Below are 21,451 nucleotides of genomic sequence, written 5' to 3'. Positions count from 1 at the left end.
ACATCTATAGATGAGTGCAGCACTTCTTGGGTTTGGAACTTGACTTCCCCAGAGCAGCGAGGACGGCCTCTTCAAACAAATCCTGCACTCCTATCTGAGAACAAGACAGAAAGGGAAACTCAAAGCTACCAAGAAGAAGAAGAAAAAAACTAAAAAGAAACACCAATAAAAACAACACATAAGAAAAAATATGTATTTAGTTTGAGATGGAACAGCGAGTATAATGAGAATCAAATAAAGAACAAGGCAATTGCAAATTTTCTGTAACCCCTAAATCAGATGGATGACAGTGGAGGAAAAGGGAGTCCTTTTGAGCACGTGTAGCATGCGGGACTTCAGAGGTAGCTGAGAGGTACTATTTGACCTCAAAGGCTGTTTTGGTTGACCCAACTTTGCAACATTATGTGGAAAAGTTTGTCTCCCTTAACAAACCGGGGTCGTGGATCTGTTTTATAAGAAGTGGGTGTGCTCTTAGGTAGGGGATCACACTTACTGCGTGACGGTCTATGCCTGGCACTAGAGAGGAGAGTCAATCTATAGGTTGAAACTCAAATTCATGTTGAACAATATGCTTTGCGTTGTGGTTGTGGAGCAGTGAACCAGCTTAATAAATCTTCTTTATTAAGGGTGCATGCGAGTGTGCAAAACCTGCCTAAATGTTTTGTTGTCTAGGAGAAGGCATTTAGTAATGCTATGGTGGTTGCAACTTTTCTAGAGTATGATTCTTGTGTTTTTCAGATGACATTTGCCTTTAATTCACATTTTTAGAAACAGATCTGCAATAGTGAAACCATGACCAGCACCTGGAAATATCAGTCTTACTTCAGAAACCCTAAAAACCTGCAATATCTAGACACTGATCCATTTAGTAGTTAAAAAACACACATCAGCAGACTTTTCTTGTACCTGTGTAAGAGCTGAGCACTCCATGTATTTGACAGCTTTCAGGTGACGAGCCACTTCCTCGCCGTCCTTGAAGGTCACAACTTGCTCGTATTTCTTGCCCAGCATCTCCAGGGTGTATCTGTCATCTCTCAGATCCACCTTAGTCCCGACCAGCAGGAAGGGGGTCCCCGGACAGTGGTATGCAATCTCTGGCAACCACTGTGAAGACAAAGACAAGGTCACATAGATTAATAATTAATTTATATATTATTATTTTAATCTAAATTACTTTTAAGTACCAAGTACTTATTTATTCTGAAAGTAAAAAGAAAGTAAAAGGCATAAATGTAGATCTTATTAGAAAAAAAATGCATACACCAAGTAGACAAACCTTGTTTGTGACCTCTTGAAAAGATTTGGGTGAAACCACGGAGAAACAGACGAGGAAAACGTCGGTCTGTGGGTAGCTGAGGGGTCGCAATCTGTCATAGTCCTCCTGACCTGAAGGGTGAGACACAAAAAGCCTGATTAAAAGTTAGATTAATGCTATTATCTGAAACATTTAAGTGATTAATGGAAAATAATTTTTTTTAAGTTAGCATGGGGCAACAAAAGGCTGGAAAATTACATTTTTTGAAAAGAAACAGCTGGAGCAATATTTCCAACTGATTGGGTTAATTTGCAACAGATCAGTAACAGGATTTAAAAATATAAAAGGCACATTTAATAGACACAGTTTCTCAGAATGTTCATCAATCTGAAAATTGTGGAACAATTTCAGAACAGTGTTCTTTTTTTTTTTTTTTTAATTCATATTTTTATTAAGGTTTCAAAAGCAGGCATTCACAGTATGTACATCATGTAAGCATTCTTCATACTTAGGTTATCTGCCTTAAATACTGAAATAGTATTTTAATTTACATCCAAGTCATAAGGGAAGAATACTTACAACGATAGAAGTAATTGAAACCATCACATAATCCGAAAATCAAAAAACAAAACTAACAAACCTAAGAAAGAGAAAAAAAAGAAAAAAAAGAAAAAAAAAGAAACAAAAAACAAAAAAACAAAAAACAAAAAAAAACACGGATGTGTTGGTATGGGGTGATCCTATAAATATATATACATACATCATAATTATTGGTTTGTAATAATAAAATCTGGCCTATGAGGCGTGATATATTTAACCCAGTTTTCCCAATATGATGTAAATTTCTCCAGCTTGTGGTTAACAGAAGCTGTTATCTTTTCCATGTTATAAATTTCCATTGTGATTTCCATCCATGTACTTATGTTTGGGCTCTCTGGGGATAACCATTTTCTGGTGATATTCTTTTTACAGGCCACCAATAAAATATTTATTAAATGTTTATCATATTTAGGCCATTCCTGAGGTATATATCCAAAGAACATAGTCTTACTCTCGAGAGATATTTCACGTTTAAAGATATCCTGTAAGGCATTATGTATTTCTCTCCAATAATCCCTCAAGATTGAGCAGTCCCAGAAAATATGGTAATGATTTGCACTTTGATTTCCACAGTTCCTCCAACAAGCAGGGGGGTTATCATCATAATGAGACTTCTGAGAAGGTGTTATAAAGTATCTAATTAGGCACTTCCAGCCAAATTCCCTCCACTTTTGTGAGCTGGTACACATCCACTGATATCTCCATATTGCCGTCCATTCTTCCTCTAATATTTTTATCCCTCCTTCCTTCTCCCATTTTGTTCTAATATATGAAGTCGAATGTGGTTTCAAATCCATTAGACCCTTATAGAGACATGATACAATTCTATCAATAGTTTCTGAGTTATAGCTTTTTATAAACAGTTCCATCAAGCGTGTGTTTATCATTGTTACGTTTCTCATCTTCGTGTCGGCATAGTGCCTTAACTGCAGATATCGATAGAAGTCTTCTTTTTCTAATGAAAATGTTTTTCTAAGCATGTCAAAGCTGAACAATTTTCCATCCTTCATTATACTGCACAGGGCTGTTATGCCCTTACCTGTCCAGTCCTTGAATCTAGAATCCAGTTCATTAGGTTTGAACTCTGAGTCGTAAGCACACCATTTAAGAACTGTAATATTGGTCTCGAGTTTATATTCCTTTATAATAGTTCTCCATGTTTTAAGGGTCCTTTTCACCCACATGTTATCAGTATTTTTTATATAGGTTTGTAAGTTATTGTCAGCTAGAGTTGCCTGAATAGGTATAGACAGCATTTGTTCCTCAATGGTTTTCCATTGGGCAGTGTATGATTGGTTACACCAGCATATTATTGCTCTCATCTGCGCTGCAAAATAATAATATCTGAGGTCAGGGAGGCCCCATCCTCCCTTTTGCTTAGCCAGCTGTAGTGTTTTAAGGCGAACCCTTGGTCTTTTACCTTGCCATATATATCTAGATAACATTTTATCCCACTCATTAAATTGACTTTGGTTAATCTCTATTGGTAGGGTTTGAAATAGATACAAAAATCTTGGCAATACATTCATTTTAATAGAATCAATTCTTGAATTAAAACTAAAGAAAGGAATTAAATTCCATCTTACTATATCTTCCTTTATTTTTTTGTATAAGGGTAGGTAGTTCTGTTCGAATAGTTTTGTAAGGTCTTTCGGTAAATTTATGCCTAAATATTTAAAACACTCCGTTTGCCATACCAGAGAGTAGCTACATTTTATTTCTTCTGGTGGGCTGTAGTTATATGAGAGTAGCTGGGTTTTACCTATATTAATTTTATAGCCTGATAATTGGCCGTATTGTTCAAATGACTGCATCAGCTTGGGTAAAGAATATGTTGGGTGTCCAAGGTAAATCAAAATGTCATCCGCGTAGCAAGCCAGTTTATATTGTGTCCCTTTGATAAAAATTCCCTTAATGTCCTTATTTTGCCTGATGGATTGAGCTAGTGGTTCCAAGTATAGTGCAAAAAGTAACGGTGACCATGCACAGCCCTGTCTAGTGCCCCTTTTTAGGGTAAAACTGTTGGATAGGCATCCATTAATTTTGATCCTGGCTGTAGGATTATCATATAATGCTTGTATCGTTTTAATAATCATATCATGAAAGCCAAATTTATATAGTACCCTGTAGAGGAACTTCCAATTGACAGAGTCAAAGGCTTTTTCAGCGTCTACACTCATCACAATTGCTTTGATTTTGTGTTTTTGTATATGGTCCATAATGTGTAGTGTCTTTCGTATATTGTCCTGTGTTTGGCGTTGATGTATGAAACCTGTTTGATCATTACATATCAGTGTTGGTAGGAACTCTTCTAGCCGTTTGGCCATGATAGATGTGAAAAGTTTATAGTCCACGTTAAGAACAGAGATTGGCCTGAAAGATCCACATTCCATTTTATCTTTGCCTTCTTTTGGTATAACTGAAATAATTGCCTCCTTCCAACTGGGGGGCATTTGTGCCTTTTTCAAAACCCAATTCAATGTAGGCAGTAAGACAGGTATCAGTTCCTTTTTAAATTCTTTATACCACTCTGCCGTGTAACCATCTGGTCCTGGTGATTTACTTAATTTAAGCCTATTAATTGCAGCTTTTAATTCTTCCTCAGTTATATTCATTGTCATTGCTTGATTTTGTTCTTCATCTAGAGTGGGTAAGTCTAGAGAGTTCAGAAAGCTATCCATCTGAGCTTCAGTCCCGCCCGGGGCTTCAGAGTATAGGGTTTTATAAAATCTTTCAAAGGCTTCCTGTATTTCATTTAATTTATTTTTTATCACTTTTGTACTTGGGTCCCTAATTTTATAAATTGTATTTTCCGCTATCTTTTTTTTTCAATTTCCACGCCAATATTTTGGTAGATTTAATGCCACTTTCATATTGTCTCTGTTTCAAAAACATTAAATCTTTCTTGATTTCTTGTGTGGCTATATTGTTAATTTCGTTCCTAATGTTTTTGATGTCCCTTAATATATCCTGTGTTAAGTCCCTTTTATGTCTTCTTTCTAATTCCTTTAGTTTCTTACTCAACTCTTCTAATTTTCTATTCTTATCTTTTTTCCTAAATGAAGCTATTGCTATAATTTTCCCTCTTAGTACCGCCTTCAGAGTATCCCATAGTATGGGAGGTGGTACTTCTCCGGTATCATTGAACTCTAAAAAGAGACTAATTTCTGATTTAATTTGTGCCTTGAAAGGTGAATCATTCAATAGACTTGAGTTCAATTTCCATGTATTATTTTTTAACCGTAAGTTAAAATCAATGGATAAATATATTGGTGCATGGTCACTTATATCTATCGTTCCAATTCCACAAGTATATATTTTATCCTTATCTTTACCAAATGTTATAAAATAATCTATCCTTGTATAAAGAGAGTGTGGGGCAGAGTAGTAAGTATAGTCCTTTCTATTAGGAAAAAGGTCTCGCCATATGTCCATTAATCCTACCTCCTCAAAAAGTGCATTCACTTTGATATATGGAGATTTCATATCGTATGTTTTCTTGCTAGACGAGTCTAATTTTGGCTGCAGGTGTATATTTAAATCCCCTCCACAGATCAAAAGGCCTTCTGTTTCTGTTACCATAATATTAATAATCCTTTGGAAGAAGCTAATATCACTCTTTGGTGGGGCATAAACATTTAAGAGGGTGATCAAATTCCCATCTATTTTCCCTTTTACTAGAATAAATCTGCCCTCTTTATCACCCATTTCAGATACTTTTTCAAAGTTTAATTTGCTTGAAATAAGGATTGCAACTCCTCTCCTATGTCCTGATTTGTATGAAGAAAAAAAACAGATTAGTAAAACCCATTCTCTTTAATTTTACGTGCTCCTTATCTGTCATGTGGGTCTCCTGTAAGTAGACTATATGGGCTTGTTCTGCTTTCACTTTAGTTAGGATTTTAGTACGTTTAATTGGATTTAACAGCCCATTAACATTGAAAGATATAAATTTTACTTTATCACTAGCCATATGTAATCAGCGTATGTCCATAAAGCAAGTAAAATTAAACTTATCAGATCTACTCCCTAAACAGACAAACATATCAAACATAAACATCAAATACAGAGAAAAAAAAACAAACAAAAAACTGTGATTCCAAGGCTGGGGTCTCTAAGAAATGACCCCGTGTAGAGCTAGAGAAAACGTCTAGCTGTGGAGGAAAGCCTCTCCCATATATGGGCTGAGGGCCCCCATCATGGCACTTGAGGCGGCAGAAAACAAAGTCGTTGTTCATTTCACAAAAAGTGTGTCCTTATGTGTCTCTCGCTTATATCTGTGTAGTCTCATCCAATTGGGGTAAAGATATTCTCACAAAACATCTTGAAATATATTTAACACCACGTATTTTTACCTCATTTTAACGTCCGACAGTACTTATAGCTCCTCTGGCGAGGGCATGATCTGTCTTCTGAAGGTTCGCAGTCTCGCCCTGATATCTTTCTCTCGCTCGTCGTCTGTCCCTCGCTGAGTTGGACCTCTCGTGGTTTCCCAGGCGGTACGGGACAGCTGCTCGACCAGACTCTCCTTCGGTGTAGTCACATTAACTGGAAGTCCTCTGTCCTTCATGTCTGTAGTCGCCTCCTCCGCCGTCTGATACAGAACTATTCCATCCTCATAAAACACTCGTAGTTTTGCCGGGAACGGAGTATGGAAGCGGATGTTTTTCTGCTTTAACACCCGCTTCGCCTCTACGTACTCCTTTCTCTTCTGCAGTACTACTGGAGGGTAGTCATGGTCAAAGAATATCAATTTCCCATTCAGAAAAACTTTCTTCTTTTCCCAAGCTCTACGTAGGATCTCTTCTTTAACCCTATAGCGGAGAAATTTGACTATTATTGATCGCGTTTTATCTTGCCTGTCTCCGGCGGGTCTTACGGTGTGTTCACACCGAACGCGATGGACGCGAATAAAACGCCCCAAATGCCCCTAATTTGACGCGTGTACATTCGCGTCTCAACGCGTGTCCAAGAAAAATCCATCGCGCGTCAAAATATGATATTTTGACGCGCGTGAACCGGAAATGTGGGAGGAATGTGGGAGGGAGTTGTGCCAGACCGGTATCTTTGCAAGATGGCAGCTATCGAGCTAGCGCTTGAAGAGAGAGTCTCCCTTCTCTATGTACTGTGGAGAGCAGAGCAGCAGCGTAAAAGACGTCCTCGCCGTACCTGGGTCCATCAGGTCCTCCAGAGGCATGAGCAGTTTGGTGAGTTTCACCACTTGCTCCAGGAGCTGCGCCTGGATGACGGCCGATTCCAGCGCTATCACCGTCGGCCAGTTTGAGGACCTGCTTTCCCTCGTCGGTCCCAGCATTGCCCGCCTAGACACCAACTACAGACGCTCAATCCCACCTGCAGAGCGCCTGTCCGTCTGCCTGAGGTTAGTAAAACTATTTAATACGGTAGTCCTTTATTGATATCTGTGCTAATATGCTAATCCATCCAGTTATACACTGCTAACATGGATGTGCTATGCTAACAGTGAATGCTGTCGGTGTTTACTGAAAGCAAACTGTGGTACAGAGACGACTCTTTATAATATTTCTAGTGATACTCAGAAGGTCTCATCAAGTCCCGATTTAATTCGATTTATGCTGTTATCAGTGTTTGCATGATAGCATGGCTGTGGTGTCACATCAATGTATGCGCTCGGTGTTTGCTGATATCAAACTGTAGCATTAGGACCACTGAGTTAACCTTGTAGTGATACTCACTCCTTTTTATTTAGACCTGGTTTAATTCTGGGATAGTTGAATATTTGTATATAATCCCTGCAGCTGTCAGACTCTATAGCAGGGGTCACCAGCCTTTATTAAAACAGAGTTAGATAAAACTGTGAACAGTTTGGTTCATCTCTAGTTACATGGTTCTATCTTGATAAGCTATGTCTTATCACAGATTAATTTTTCAAAAATATTAATGATTTAAGCAAGGAAAGGGCTACATGTCAACATACAACTCTTTATTTCTATTAATGTCTTACTTCATTCCTACCTGATTGACATGTTTAGGAATTATGAGTGATTGGCTCACTGTAGTGGCAAAAGTTGCTACCAATCAAATTATGATATGTTAAAGTTAAAACAAAACACAACTGTTTTAGATATTATCTAATATACATTTTGTAATTATCCTTATAATTACAAAAGGTTTTATGTAAGATTCATGTTTTGTGATTTAAATCTGACATCACAAAAGTATTTTGGAATTTGAATAATGTATTTTGTAACTGCAGTACACATAATACTGATTTTGAACAATTTTGTCCAGGTTCCTTGTCACCGGGGACTCCTTCAGGACCATCGCGTTCAGTTTCAGAGTCGGTGTGTCCACGGTGAGCCAGATCACCCCCAAGGCAGCGACGTCCATCTGGGACTGTCTAGTGGACGACTTCATGGCTGTGCCTTCACCTGGAGACTGGCGCTCCATCACAGAGGGATTCCAGGAGCGCTGGAACTTTCCTCTGTGCTGTGCAGCTCTGGATGGGAAGCACATCCAGACAAAGGCACCCCATATATCATATAGGAGACACACACATTGATATACACTAAATATTCATTTCATTTCTTTTTTGTGGTGCCCAAATTGATGCACCTGCTTGATTTTGTTTAAACAATTATTGCACACTTTCTGTAAATCCAGTAAACTTCTTTTCACTTCTCAAATATCACTGTGTGTGTCTCCTGTATGATATTTAACTGACATTTTTTATTGTAACAACCAACGATTTATACAGGAAAATAATGTCTATTAACAAGGTTGCCCAAACTTCTGCATCCCACTGTATCAGTATATTTTGTCATTAGTAGAATTTATTTCATATTATACTAATGTGTCAAGTCGTGTGCCAACATTTGCTGTGTAGTAGAACTGAGACATTAGTCATTATAAACATTTATTTGAAATAATATTAAAAGTCTCAAACAGAAAAACATTAAACATAAATATATAAAATATAAGAATTTACAGAGAGACAGGAATAAAAAGGACCAGCTGCTCTCCAGAGCAGGAACAAGGCTGAGGAGGAAATGCTCCATTGGAGACTGGTGTGGCCTCTTCAGGGACTCCAGGATGGCCAGCTCCACCGCCGATGGACCGTCCTGGGACCCGTCCCTCATCTGCCTCGGAGCCGTCCTCCTCTGTGGGCCTGTAAAACAGCACAAAACACAAAGAAATGAGAAGGCTGCTACTAGATTTTAATTTCAACATTGAAAAAAAAAAAAAACAATAACAGGATATAATCAGATTGGTTGTAGATATTTAGTAAAGGTGATCACAAGGGAATCCCACCGACTAAAAAGGTATCAGTGTTTGCTGTACATATCTGTGGGTGCAGCAGCAGGAGCTCAGGGACTGGGGATGCTCTGCTGCAGAATCAGTTGGTTCTATCAATACAGTATTAAATGTTAACAGGTTGGATATAATAATCGTAGAGTAGACAGTGGTCCCTCATTTATTGCAGGGGTTCTCAGAATAACTAGCCCCTGGTCACAGTTCTCACAATTGATTCTCAAAGTGCAAACCTTTGTAGATTGCAAAACGTAAAAGTATTATTATGCCGCGGTTTGTCTTCATCTGCCCGCCACTTTCGTGCGCCTTTTTCCCTCACGGTGCAGGTGTGTATTTCCGAATGAGGCTCATAGTTATGGGTGTTTTTGTGCTGTTTTTTCTATTGGACGCGATGGTTATCAAAACCAAACGTGATAAATTTGGCAAGCGCAGGAGATTTGTCAATCAGGCTGCAGAATGCAATGCTGTACTGTGCAATAAAAAATCAGCGAAAAAGCAAAGCAGTGACGGATGAACAGCGGGACCACTGTGTGCTGTTTATTAATAAACAATAAAATATATTCCTAAATGATAACATGCATAAAAGCAGAACGGTATTTGTACGTCAGTGGGAAAATAGCGGTGGCTTGCTAGCTTTTGTGCGGCTTCCCCGGGTCAGTGAAAACTTTCAAAAGAGAAATGAATGAACTTACCAGGTTGCCCGATCTCTTCACATATCTTCCTCCAAGCTCGGTCCTTTTTATTCCTGTCTCGGTACTGAAAGCAGCTGGTGTTGTACAGCTCCGAGTTGTTTGCTACCGCATTGATTAGCCTTCCCCTCCATTGAAGTATGAAAGGCTTTGGCTGGATCTGCCCCTTTGACCTAGGTAACAGCCACGTCACCAGGCTCCTGATTGGTTGTCGCGGCGCGATTTGACGCTGGAGTTCAGATTTTTCCAACTCGAGCGGTAGACGCGAAACGCGCGTATGCACAAAATGCAACACAAAAACTCACGCGCGTGGTTTTATTCGCGAGTCAAACGCGCCAGACGCGCTACACTGACGCGCGTTTCACGCGTTTTGGCGTTTTCGCGACGCAAATCTGCTTCCGAATTTTCGCGGGACCCGCAATCGCGCGTCATCGCGCCTTTCCATTGACTTTACATGTAAACCTGACGCTCTATTCGCGTCCATCGCGTTCGGTGTGAACACACCGTAACGAGGAGTTTGGCATCGAGAGAGCACATCGGGCGCTGGCTCTAACGGTGTGTTCACACCGAACGCGATGGACGCGAATAGAGCGTCAGGTTTACATGTAAAGTCAATGGAAAGGCGCGATGACGCGCGATTGCGGGTCCCGCGAAAATTCGGAAGCAGATTTGCGTCGCGAAAACGCCAAAACGCGTGAAACGCGCGTCAGTGTAGCGCGTCTGGCGCGTTTGACTCGCGAATAAAACCACGCGCGTGAGTTTTTGTGTTGCATTTTGTGCATACGCGCGTTTCGCGTCTACCGCTCGAGTTGGAAAAATCTGAACTCCAGCGTCAAATCGCGCCGCGACAACCAATCAGGAGCCTGGTGACGTGGCTGTTACCTAGGTCAAAGGGGCAGATCCAGCCAAAGCCTTTCATACTTCAATGGAGGGGAAGGCTAATCAATGCGGTAGCAAACAACTCGGAGCTGTACAACACCAGCTGCTTTCAGTACCGAGACAGGAATAAAAAGGACCGAGCTTGGAGGAAGATATGTGAAGAGATCGGGCAACCTGGTAAGTTCATTCATTTCTCTTTTGAAAGTTTTCACTGACCCGGGGAAGCCGCACAAAAGCTAGCAAGCCACCGCTATTTTCCCACTGACGTACAAATACCGTTCTGCTTTTATGCATGTTATCATTTAGGAATATATTTTATTGTTTATTAATAAACAGCACACAGTGGTCCCGCTGTTCATCCGTCACTGCTTTGCTTTTTCGCTGATTTTTTATTGCACAGTACAGCATTGCATTCTGCAGCCTGATTGACAAATCTCCTGCGCTTGCCAAATTTATCACGTTTGGTTTTGATAACCATCGCGTCCAATAGAAAAAACAGCACAAAAACACCCATAACTATGAGCCTCATTCGGAAATACACACCTGCACCGTGAGGGAAAAAGGCGCACGAAAGTGGCGGGCAGATGAAGACAAACCGCGGCATAATAATACTTTTACGTTTTGCAATCTACAAAGGTTTGCACTTTGAGAATCAATTGTGAGAACTGTGACCAGGGGCTAGTTATTCTGAGAACCCCTGCAATAAATGAGGGACCACTGTCTACTCTACGATTATTATATCCAACCTGTTAACATTTAATACTGTATTGATAGAACCAACTGATTCTGCAGCAGAGCATCCCCAGTCCCTGAGCTCCTGCTGCTGCACCCACAGATATGTACAGCAAACACTGATACCTTTTTAGTCGGTGGGATTCCCTTGTGATCACCTTTACTAAATATCTACAACCAATCTGATTATATCCTGTTATTGTTTTTTTTTTTTTTCAATGTTGAAATTAAAATCTAGTAGCAGCCTTCTCATTTCTTTGTGTTTTGTGCTGTTTTACAGGCCCACAGAGGAGGACGGCTCCGAGGCAGATGAGGGACGGGTCCCAGGACGGTCCATCGGCGGTGGAGCTGGCCATCCTGGAGTCCCTGAAGAGGCCACACCAGTCTCCAATGGAGCATTTCCTCCTCAGCCTTGTTCCTGCTCTGGAGAGCAGCTGGTCCTTTTTATTCCTGTCTCTCTGTAAATTCTTATATTTTATATATTTATGTTTAATGTTTTTCTGTTTGAGACTTTTAATATTATTTCAAATAAATGTTTATAATGACTAATGTCTCAGTTCTACTACACAGCAAATGTTGGCACACGACTTGACACATGTAGAATTTATTTCATATTATACTAATGACAAAATATACTGATACAGTGGGATGCAGAAGTTTGGGCAACCTTGTTAATAGACATTATTTTCCTGTATAAATCGTTGGTTGTTACAATAAAAAATGTCAGTTAAATATCATACAGGAGACACACACAGTGATATTTGAGAAGTGAAAAGAAGTTTACTGGATTTACAGAAAGTGTGCAATAATTGTTTAAACAAAATCAAGCAGGTGCATCAATTTGGGCACCACAAAAAAGAAATGAAATGAATATTTAGTGTATATCAATGTGTGTGTCTCCTATATGATATATGGGGTGCCTTTGTCTGGATGTGCTTCCCATCCAGAGCTGCACAGCACAGAGGAAAGTTCCAGCGCTCCTGGAATCCCTCTGTGATGGAGCGCCAGTCTCCAGGTGAAGGCACAGCCATGAAGTCGTCCACTAGACAGTCCCAGATGGACGTCGCTGCCTTGGGGGTGATCTGGCTCACCGTGGACACACCGACTCTGAAACTGAACGCGATGGTCCTGAAGGAGTCCCCGGTGACAAGGAACCTGGACAAAATTGTTCAAAATCAGTATTATGTGTACTGCAGTTACAAAATACATTATTCAAATTCCAAAATACTTTTGTGATGTCAGATTTAAATCACAAAACATGAATCTTACATAAAACCTTTTGTAATTATAAGGATAATTACAAAATGTATATTAGATAATATCTAAAACAGTTGTGTTTTGTTTTAACTTTAACATATCATAATTTGATTGGTAGCAACTTTTGCCACTACAGTGAGCCAATCACTCATAATTCCTAAACATGTCAATCAGGTAGGAATGAAGTAAGACATTAATAGAAATAAAGAGTTGTATGTTGACATGTAGCCCTTTCCTTGCTTAAATCATTAATATTTTTGAAAAATTAATCTGTGATAAGACATAGCTTATCAAGATAGAACCATGTAACTAGAGATGAACCAAACTGTTCACAGTTTTATCTAACTCTGTTTTAATAAAGGCTGGTGACCCCTGCTATAGAGTCTGACAGCTGCAGGGATTATATACAAATATTCAACTATCCCAGAATTAAACCAGGTCTAAATAAAAAGGAGTGAGTATCACTACAAGGTTAACTCAGTGGTCCTAATGCTACAGTTTGATATCAGCAAACACCGAGCGCATACATTGATGTGACACCACAGCCATGCTATCATGCAAACACTGATAACAGCATAAATCGAATTAAATCGGGACTTGATGAGACCTTCTGAGTATCACTAGAAATATTATAAAGAGTCGTCTCTGTACCACAGTTTGCTTTCAGTAAACACCGACAGCATTCACTGTTAGCATAGCACATCCATGTTAGCAGTGTATAACTGGATGGATTAGCATATTAGCACAGATATCAATAAAGGACTACCGTATTAAATAGTTTTACTAACCTCAGGCAGACGGACAGGCGCTCTGCAGGTGGGATTGAGCGTCTGTAGTTGGTGTCTAGGCGGGCAATGCTGGGACCGACGAGGGAAAGCAGGTCCTCAAACTGGCCGACGGTGATAGCGCTGGAATCGGCCGTCATCCAGGCGCAGCTCCTGGAGCAAGTGGTGAAACTCACCAAACTGCTCATGCCTCTGGAGGACCTGATGGACCCAGGTACGGCGAGGACGTCTTTTACGCTGCTGCTCTGCTCTCCACAGTACATAGAGAAGGGAGACTCTCTCTTCAAGCGCTAGCTCGATAGCTGCCATCTTGCAAAGATACCGGTCTGGCACAACTCCCTCCCACATTCCTCCCACATTTCCGGTTCACGCGCGTCAAAATATCATATTTTGACGCGCGATGGATTTTTCTTGGACACGCGTTGAGACGCGAATGTACACGCGTCAAATTAGGGGCATTTGGGGCGTTTTATTCGCGTCCATCGCGTTCGGTGTGAACACACCGTTAGGGTTTATCTCCAGAGTGTCCCGCAGTAGTTTTTCCACAAAGTCCACCATAGACGAGCCCTCGGCTCCTTCCGGGACATTATAGATCCTTAAATTTTTTCGTCGGGATCTTCCTTCATAGTCAAGTAGCTTATTTTCTTGTTGATGCATGACTTTTATCATCTTATTCAGAGTCTGTTCCAAGTTTTGAACACGGTCTTCCACTTTTTCAATTCGTACCTCTGCCTCTGTTATTTTTTGATTAACGCTGGTAATCTCTGATTTAATATCAGTTAATTGTTCTTTTATGTCTTTTCGGAAGTCCCGAATCTCCTCCAGGATTTTTGTCAAACTTACGTCGGCACTTGAGAGAGCTGGGTTAGCATTAGCTTCGCCTTCTTGTCCCTTCGTAAGAGAGCTGCTCCTCAAATTTTCTGCATCTGCAGTTTCTGCTGCGGTGGTTTCTTTGTTTGCACGCGTCTTCCCCATTCTTGCCCCTCTCATCTATTCGAGTATTATTTGTAGGTCTAGTATTTGATGTTCTGAAGGGACGAAATAACTATTTTCGCGAGGGAGCTATTGCTTTAGCCTGCCATTCGGGATGGTGACGTCACCGGAACAGTGTTCTTTAATGTGAAAACTGTGGTATCTCGTCATTTACAGTAGAGTGTCATCAAATGTTTAATAAAACCTGGAGTAGTCTCTCGGCAAAAAGGCTGTTCCAGATTATTCCTCCCCTGTTTATATTCTTTCATCTCTTTTTTGGAAAAAGCCCCAGTGATGGAAACACCAACAGGGTTGTCTTTTATGTCTTATTGTTCCCTCAATGATGGCTTACATCAGTTTGATGATTGAAGGCATGTAATGATGTGAAATAAACACTTCGCTCAAATGTCTTGAACCTGTCAGAAAAATACATACCGCGGTAAACTACAAAAAAATGTAATTAAGTGCACTAATGAAGTATTCAGACTTCTTTACTTCTCACCTCTCTTCAAAACTAAAAGTATGAGTATTACTAAAGTAATACTAAAAGTAATTTATTAACAATTCTTGTTTTATTAATGTTGTTAGCATGGAAAACACTAGCCGGTATTCAGGCTGTACACGTGCCCTTTTACAGTTGAAATTATCCTCAAAGTCTGCTTGTAGTAGAAAACAAAAACATACAAACATTTATTTTCACACACAATCCTGAATTCACAGGAATTAGCCTGAACGTCCCTGTAATGCACCAGACACGGTATGAAAAGTGTTTCACTCCACAGCTAGTTAATGCCTCTCTACAGTGCAGAAGTCCAACAACCCACACTGCACGACTGTGTATTAAAAAACAGTACATAAAAATTAAATAAGTGGGAAAATACAGTTTAGCAATAAACATTACACTAAAAGAAGATTTTAAAGCAAAATTAAATTACCCATCCTACACTTATCTGTATTCACAGTAATTCAACTCAAAATTATTAACAAATATACATTCTGCAAAATGCGAGTGAAGTAAGAGAAATTTACAGACCGTTATCTTATACAAATGTGTTGATTGAAATACATTTTGTGAATGACATTATAATTGCCCCTAAAGGTTTGATCTCCTCCTGCTGCTGCTACTAATATAAATATTACTTAACTGAAATTTTTAGTATTTATTAAACTGAATGTAGATTTGTTTTGTTTTTTTACCTGAAGTGTCCCAGAGTTCCAGATTGTACTTCTCACCATTCGTCACTGTAGCAAAGTAGTTATCAAACACCTGGGGGAGACAGAGGGCAAGGAGGACGTAGGTTGGTTATAAGATCAGTGCCTCAGGTCTGGGCTGTGTGGATATCTCTGTCTGCCTCTGGCTCCTGGGGGCCGTTATTGTGGATTCCCACCTCCGTTTTCAAGTACATTTCATGACAAAGACACAGGCACTGTCTCTCACTCTGTCTCTCTCTCTCTCCTCACTCACACACACACACACACACACACACACACGCTTTCATTTCAGGCGCTGTGTGTTTGTCTTTTCTTACAGTTGGTGATACAGTGTGCATTTCTTTTGTACTCTATTCTTTTATTATATTTTCACCTATTGTCACCCCTCTTCCCTTTTTCCTGCCTGTCCTGCCTTACACATTCTCAAACTGTAACACATATAATGTAATAACTGAAATAACAGGAATTGTAATGAATAAGTAAACAGATAAAATAAACACCTGAACAAAAGAAGCCTATGAATAATTTATAGAGCCAATCTTGGAAAAGCAAAATTTGTTTGCACAACAGAACATTCAGATCATAATTGTGATTGCAAAGCTGTCACACAGGAGAGGATTAAAAAAACAAACAATTATTCAAAAAATAAAATAAGATCTTGAGAAACATTGCAGGTTGTTGACATGGACTGAATAAACTGATAAAACTGGAATTTATTAGCACACTACTCACTGTGGGGATGTACTCAGAGGGAAACTCTTTGGTTACGTATGTGATGAGCATGCAGGTCTTTCCCACTGCACCGTCACCCACCACCACACACTTTATTCCCTTATCCTGAGAGAAAGAAAAAGAATTAAGGGAGGAAAAGAAGAAATGTTGGGAAACAAATTAACTGTGTCAGGTAAAGCAGTTTCACCCCAGTTCTTTTTATTCCTCAGGCCTCCAGAGACAACACATTTAAAAGATAAAATGGAGTCTGACGCACGGGTAGCGATAGGAAGGTTGTTCCACAGATTCGGTGCAACCAGGGCAAAAGCACGGTCACCCCTAGATCTAGGCTGAGCCAAGAGTAATTGTGCTGAAGACCTAACAGCTCGCCCAGGGACATATAGCATAAGGAGATCGACAAGATAACAAGGGGCTAAATCATTTATAATTTTAAAGGTGAGCAAGAATATTTTAAATTAAATACAATATTTTATGGGTAAACAATGCAAATCAATAAGAACGGGGATGATAGAGGCATGCTTTTTGGTGCAAGTCACAAGGCAAGCTGCAGCATACTGGACAGGCTGAAGTCTATGAAGGAGAGCGGAGTGAAGACCAAAGTAGAGGGAATTACAGTAATCCAATTCTAGAAGTCACAAAAGCATGAATGAGCTTTTCAAGATCTTTATGGCGGACATAGTGCTTAGCCTTAGCAATAAGGTGCAGTTGGTAAAAGCTAGATTTGATTACTGAAGACACTTGTTTGTTAAATTTAAAAGAGCTATCCAGCAGGAAACCTAGGTCACTAACTGAGTCAGAGAAAGACGTGGCAAAGGAACCAAAGGTATCAGCTGATAGGCCCCTAGGGATATGGATGCCAAGCACCACAATCCCCGTTTTCTTTTCATTCAGGATAAGGGAATTGTCTGAAAGCCATTCTCTGACTTCTCTCATGCACTCGAGGAAGCAGTGCAATGAAGGAGCAATGTCGTCATTAGTGGTGCAACGGATCAAAAGTCTCACGGTTTGGATCGGATCATGTTTTTTTCGTCACAGATCGGATCAATTTTTGGATCAGCAGAAAAAAAGGAAGAAGACAAAAATTTAACTCGCCGTTTACTTATTTAAGTATTTTTTGCCTATTAAAAAACATTCATCTCAAGACTCATTCCACGCAATTATATAAAAACAAATTAAGATGCAATATAGGGCAGTACAGGGCTTTCCATCTACCACTCCGCTGTGATATAATGAACAATCACGGTCACGTAGCTTTCCGTTGCCCTGGAGGTCCACCCATTTGTCGTTAGGGCAACAGAAGATGCCTGGGACATGCGATGGGATATCATAGCGTGGCTCAAGCACGTTCATCGTAGTTTAAACTGGTACTGTCCGCGTAAATCTCGTTAAAATGACGTTAATGCCATAACTGCATTAACGTGGAAAATCTCCGTTAACTAGTTACCGCGGATTGCCCCGTGAGTGGGGCTGCACGGCGTCAATGCGTCAACTAATGCGTTGACTGGTTCACCTTGTTTTGCACAACAGAATACGGCCTCCCGTCTGCAGCTAAACACCCCAATAGCTTCTGTAATAGCTGGGCAGGGATTAACCACTGAATTAAAGATTTTAAATAGCAATCGAGGGTTATGGCCATTGGTCACAATAATATCAGAGAAAAAGGCCGCTTTAGCACGTTTAGCAGCATTTGAAACTCCAGGCGGCTAGAAACCAAAGTATCAAAAGATACCCGGAGATTATCTTTCTTCCATTTCCTCTCAGCTCGGCAGCATCTACATATGTTGGGAATGAGTTCTAGAGGATTTCATTTTGATAGGTGCTACAGTATCAAGAATAGAAGAACACATGGACAGCAAAGAATTAGCGATGTCGTCAACCGTATGATGTATTCATCTTCAGTTACACATGCAGCTTCCAGAAGGGGAGATGTACAGGGCCGGTGTCCCTCTGCAGATCTCCACTTCTTTGTTTGTTACAACAGTTTTATAGAAGTGAGCCCATCGTAAAACCCACATGGTGTGTTGTAAACCCAAAACACTGTGTTTGTGTATGTATGTGTGAGCATGTGAGTGCCTATATGTGCGCGTACCTGTGTGTGTCTCCTACAAACCTACTTCTAAGTTATGACAATTATGAGCTTGGTGCTCATCAAAGATTCTCGTTAAGCTTATGAAGTGTTGTGTATGTATGAAGTGTTGGGGAGTAACGTAATACATGTACCGCCGTTAAGTATTTAAAATACAAAATACAGTGGAACCCCGACTTACGAATACCCCATTTAACGAAAAATTCAAGTTACGAAGGCGCTGAACAGCAATATTTCTGCCCGTGTTACGAAATCTGCTGGCTCTGATTGGCTGAGCCTACAATGCCCACAATGCCTTCCGAATCATGTGACAACCCCTTGGCTTTCGTAATTGTGCTTCGCTGTTCCACTTGAACGATGTATTGTTGTTCTAGTTAGTAATTAGCCTATAGCCTATCGTTCAGCATCGCCTCGCTCAAACGGCGCGATGGGTGCTTCGACTTACGAAACCTTTCGACTTACGAAACTTTTCGACTTACGAAAGACCCTTGGGAACGAATTAATTGCGTAAGTCGGGGTTGCACTGTATGAGTAACTGTATTCCGTTACAGTTACCATTCAAAAAGTTGGAATTCAGAATACAGTTACTTTGTTGAAATAAAGGGATTACACGGCGGTCTTTTCCCGTTTCATATGTTCGGCTATGCCCTCTCTAATTTTGGTCATTCCACGTCGGTGGAAACCCAAACAAAACGCGCATTAAAAGGCTCTAATGTCTGTGTCTCAATCTCGCGTCTCATAATGATGTGAAGAAATATTTTTAAAAATGATTTAATATGAAGGCAACAGGCAGAGTGTTACAGGCATCGCCCTAATGCATGTAGCCTCATGGGCAGTGTAGTCCATGCTGCAGGGAGAATGGACCGTCATACCCGTTATGTGTCTGTGAGCGAGGGAGAAAAAGGAGAGTGGAAAAGTACGAGCTGTCACTGAGCAGAAACGGGAGCTGGAAGCATGTAAATATAATAATAACCACTGCAGCCAAACAGAGAGCCTGACGAGCCCAGCTGTAAGTAAGCTGTTAAGACTCGACTGTACACTGTGTTCGTGTTTTCCTCTGAAACAATAAGTTCCGTTGGAGCAGTCTTTCAACGCCTCTCTCTGTCTCTCGCTAGCAAAGTTGACCCAGACAACAAAGTAAAGCTATTTTTCGGCTACAAGCCCGACACGGAACCCGAAGTATTAGCCAGAGGTCCCTTTACTACGGTTGGGAGGCATGTATTCTGTAATCTGTAGTGGGATACATTTTAAAAGTAACCTTTCCAATATTATGTGTGAGAGACAATAATGCTTATGCTAGGCCTTCAAAAGGCTGAAGTTTAGCCAGGAAAGACCCTGACATGCAGTGCATGACACCAGAGTTCTTGTTCTCAATAAATGCAGCGGAATTTATCGAGGAGTTTAAGATGATGTCATCCTGCCCTTTGCACCTAACAGCAACAACTCTTCTGGGAAGGCTGAGTGTGTTTATGGGAATCTTTGATCTGCACATAACCTTAAAATTAAAGACTTTAATAAGTGAATATGTACAGAAAAATCTTAGTTTAACATTGGTTTAAGTGAATTCAGTCCTACACTTTGTGATGTCATGCCCCCACCACCTCTGGGCATAAGCTGGAAACTCTCAGACTGACACCGGCTTCATCTACAAAAGAAAACACAAAACATCCATAAAATGTGAGCAAAGCTTAATTAAAACAGATGAACAGAGCACACTGTGTTTAGAGACACACAGACTATATTAAAAAGTGTTTAGATACTAATATAACTTATAATGTCTATTACAAGTCATTACTAGTCATACTATTAATGACTATGTAATGACTGATAGTCTGCACATCACTGGATACACTATACTATGTTCTAAAAATACGTTTTGCACAATTCAAATATAGAAAATAATCGAATGCTTACCTGCTTACTCCCAGAGAAGATGTGTGGGGCACAGCGTAGCACAGGATCTCCTCCCGATCATTCACGAATCACTTTTCAGTATCATCAGGTCTGATGTTTTACTCAGCACTGAGATTTATTTTCACCATGATTCAAATGCTGTCTACGAAGTCATCTCACTGTGCGCGGTCCGTCAGGTGCATCCAGTCGATCCTGTTCAGCGATCTGCGGCAGGGAAATGATTTTCATGATATGGCTCATGTTTAAAAGCAAAACCATTTCAGTTCAATCCCAAGTGAGTCAAACCAAAAACGCTACAAAATAATAATGTATATTTTATGTTACTGGTTTATTTACTTACTTTTTGTTTTCTTTAGGAGTAGTAGTATATCCACAATGTCAGTTTTTCAGTGTAAACTGCAGATTACGTCTCTGAGAGCGTCTACCTTACCTGGAGGGCTGGTGATATTGTGTTGCATTTAGTTGCTTCCAGTAAAATTCAACTCCTCACCTGTTGCAGAACTTGTGACTGTGACTTTCGGCATTTGACAGCTGGGATAGGCTGATCCTGATTTGGATAAGTAGAAGAAAAATGATGAATCTCTATATATAATAATATACATAATCTAATCTATTAATTCTTACCCATTTTCTGAGTTAAAAGCCCTCTATAGAATAATTCCTGCAGTGATTAATGTTTCAGCTGGTAACGCGTTGTTGAACCGATGATTTCTTAAACAACCATGTCTAAGGCAGGATCTTTTTTTGAGTAACCAGCTATTGAGCTCTAAGAGACCTCACTGCTGTCTAATACTAAAATACTGAAAAAATTAGATGGGACTTAATGACACCAGTGACCAATATATATATATATATTTTTAGTTTGCTCCCTTATTCCATTAATTTTTTGTTTGAATGGCATAAAAAGGTGAATAAATAACAAAAAAGGTAACTACAAAGCTGAATAATTCCCATGTTAATGACTTTCTTCAGTTTTTGTGTGTGTGAACAACATAAAACCACTAAAAACATTTTCAGCTTTTTTACGGTATCAGAAAAAAAACTTGAA

General features: G+C 40.0%; 3 protein-coding genes across 3 annotated transcripts; 1 reads left to right on the top strand and 2 right to left on the bottom strand.

Annotated features, from left to right (window-relative positions):
- Positions 1-4: 4 nt before the first annotated feature.
- On the bottom strand, positions 5-20,100 carry LOC146609194 (cdc42 homolog). Its single transcript, XM_085346473.1, has 6 exons — positions 20,065-20,100; positions 16,404-16,508; positions 15,657-15,726; positions 1,277-1,386; positions 907-1,104; positions 5-94 (listed from the first exon to the last, which is right to left on the bottom strand). The coding sequence occupies exons 1-6, from the start codon at positions 20,098-20,100 to the stop codon at positions 5-7; spliced, it is 609 nt and encodes a 202-aa protein (XP_085202599.1).
- LOC146609196 (uncharacterized) lies at positions 6,894-8,637 on the top strand. Its single transcript, XM_085346471.1, has 2 exons — positions 6,894-7,235; positions 8,126-8,637. Exons 1-2 carry the CDS (start codon positions 6,976-6,978, stop codon positions 8,394-8,396), a joined length of 531 nt encoding a protein of 176 aa, XP_085202597.1. The 5' UTR covers positions 6,894-6,975; the 3' UTR covers positions 8,397-8,637.
- LOC146609195 (uncharacterized) lies at positions 12,087-13,832 on the bottom strand. Its single transcript, XM_085346472.1, has 2 exons — positions 13,491-13,832; positions 12,087-12,600 (listed from the first exon to the last, which is right to left on the bottom strand). The coding sequence occupies exons 1-2, from the start codon at positions 13,748-13,750 to the stop codon at positions 12,330-12,332; spliced, it is 531 nt and encodes a 176-aa protein (XP_085202598.1). The 5' UTR covers positions 13,751-13,832; the 3' UTR covers positions 12,087-12,329.
- Positions 20,101-21,451: the final 1,351 nt, after the last annotated feature.

Source organism: Diplotaxodon limnothrissa, linkage group LG22, assembly GCF_057381915.1.
Source record: "Diplotaxodon limnothrissa isolate DT_005_m linkage group LG22, D_limnothrissa_male_GT1.1, whole genome shotgun sequence".
Taxonomy (NCBI): Eukaryota; Metazoa; Chordata; class Actinopteri; order Cichliformes; family Cichlidae; genus Diplotaxodon; species Diplotaxodon limnothrissa.
Note: the sequence above shows the minus strand (reverse complement) of the source record. Positions and strands in the feature narration are given on the sequence as shown.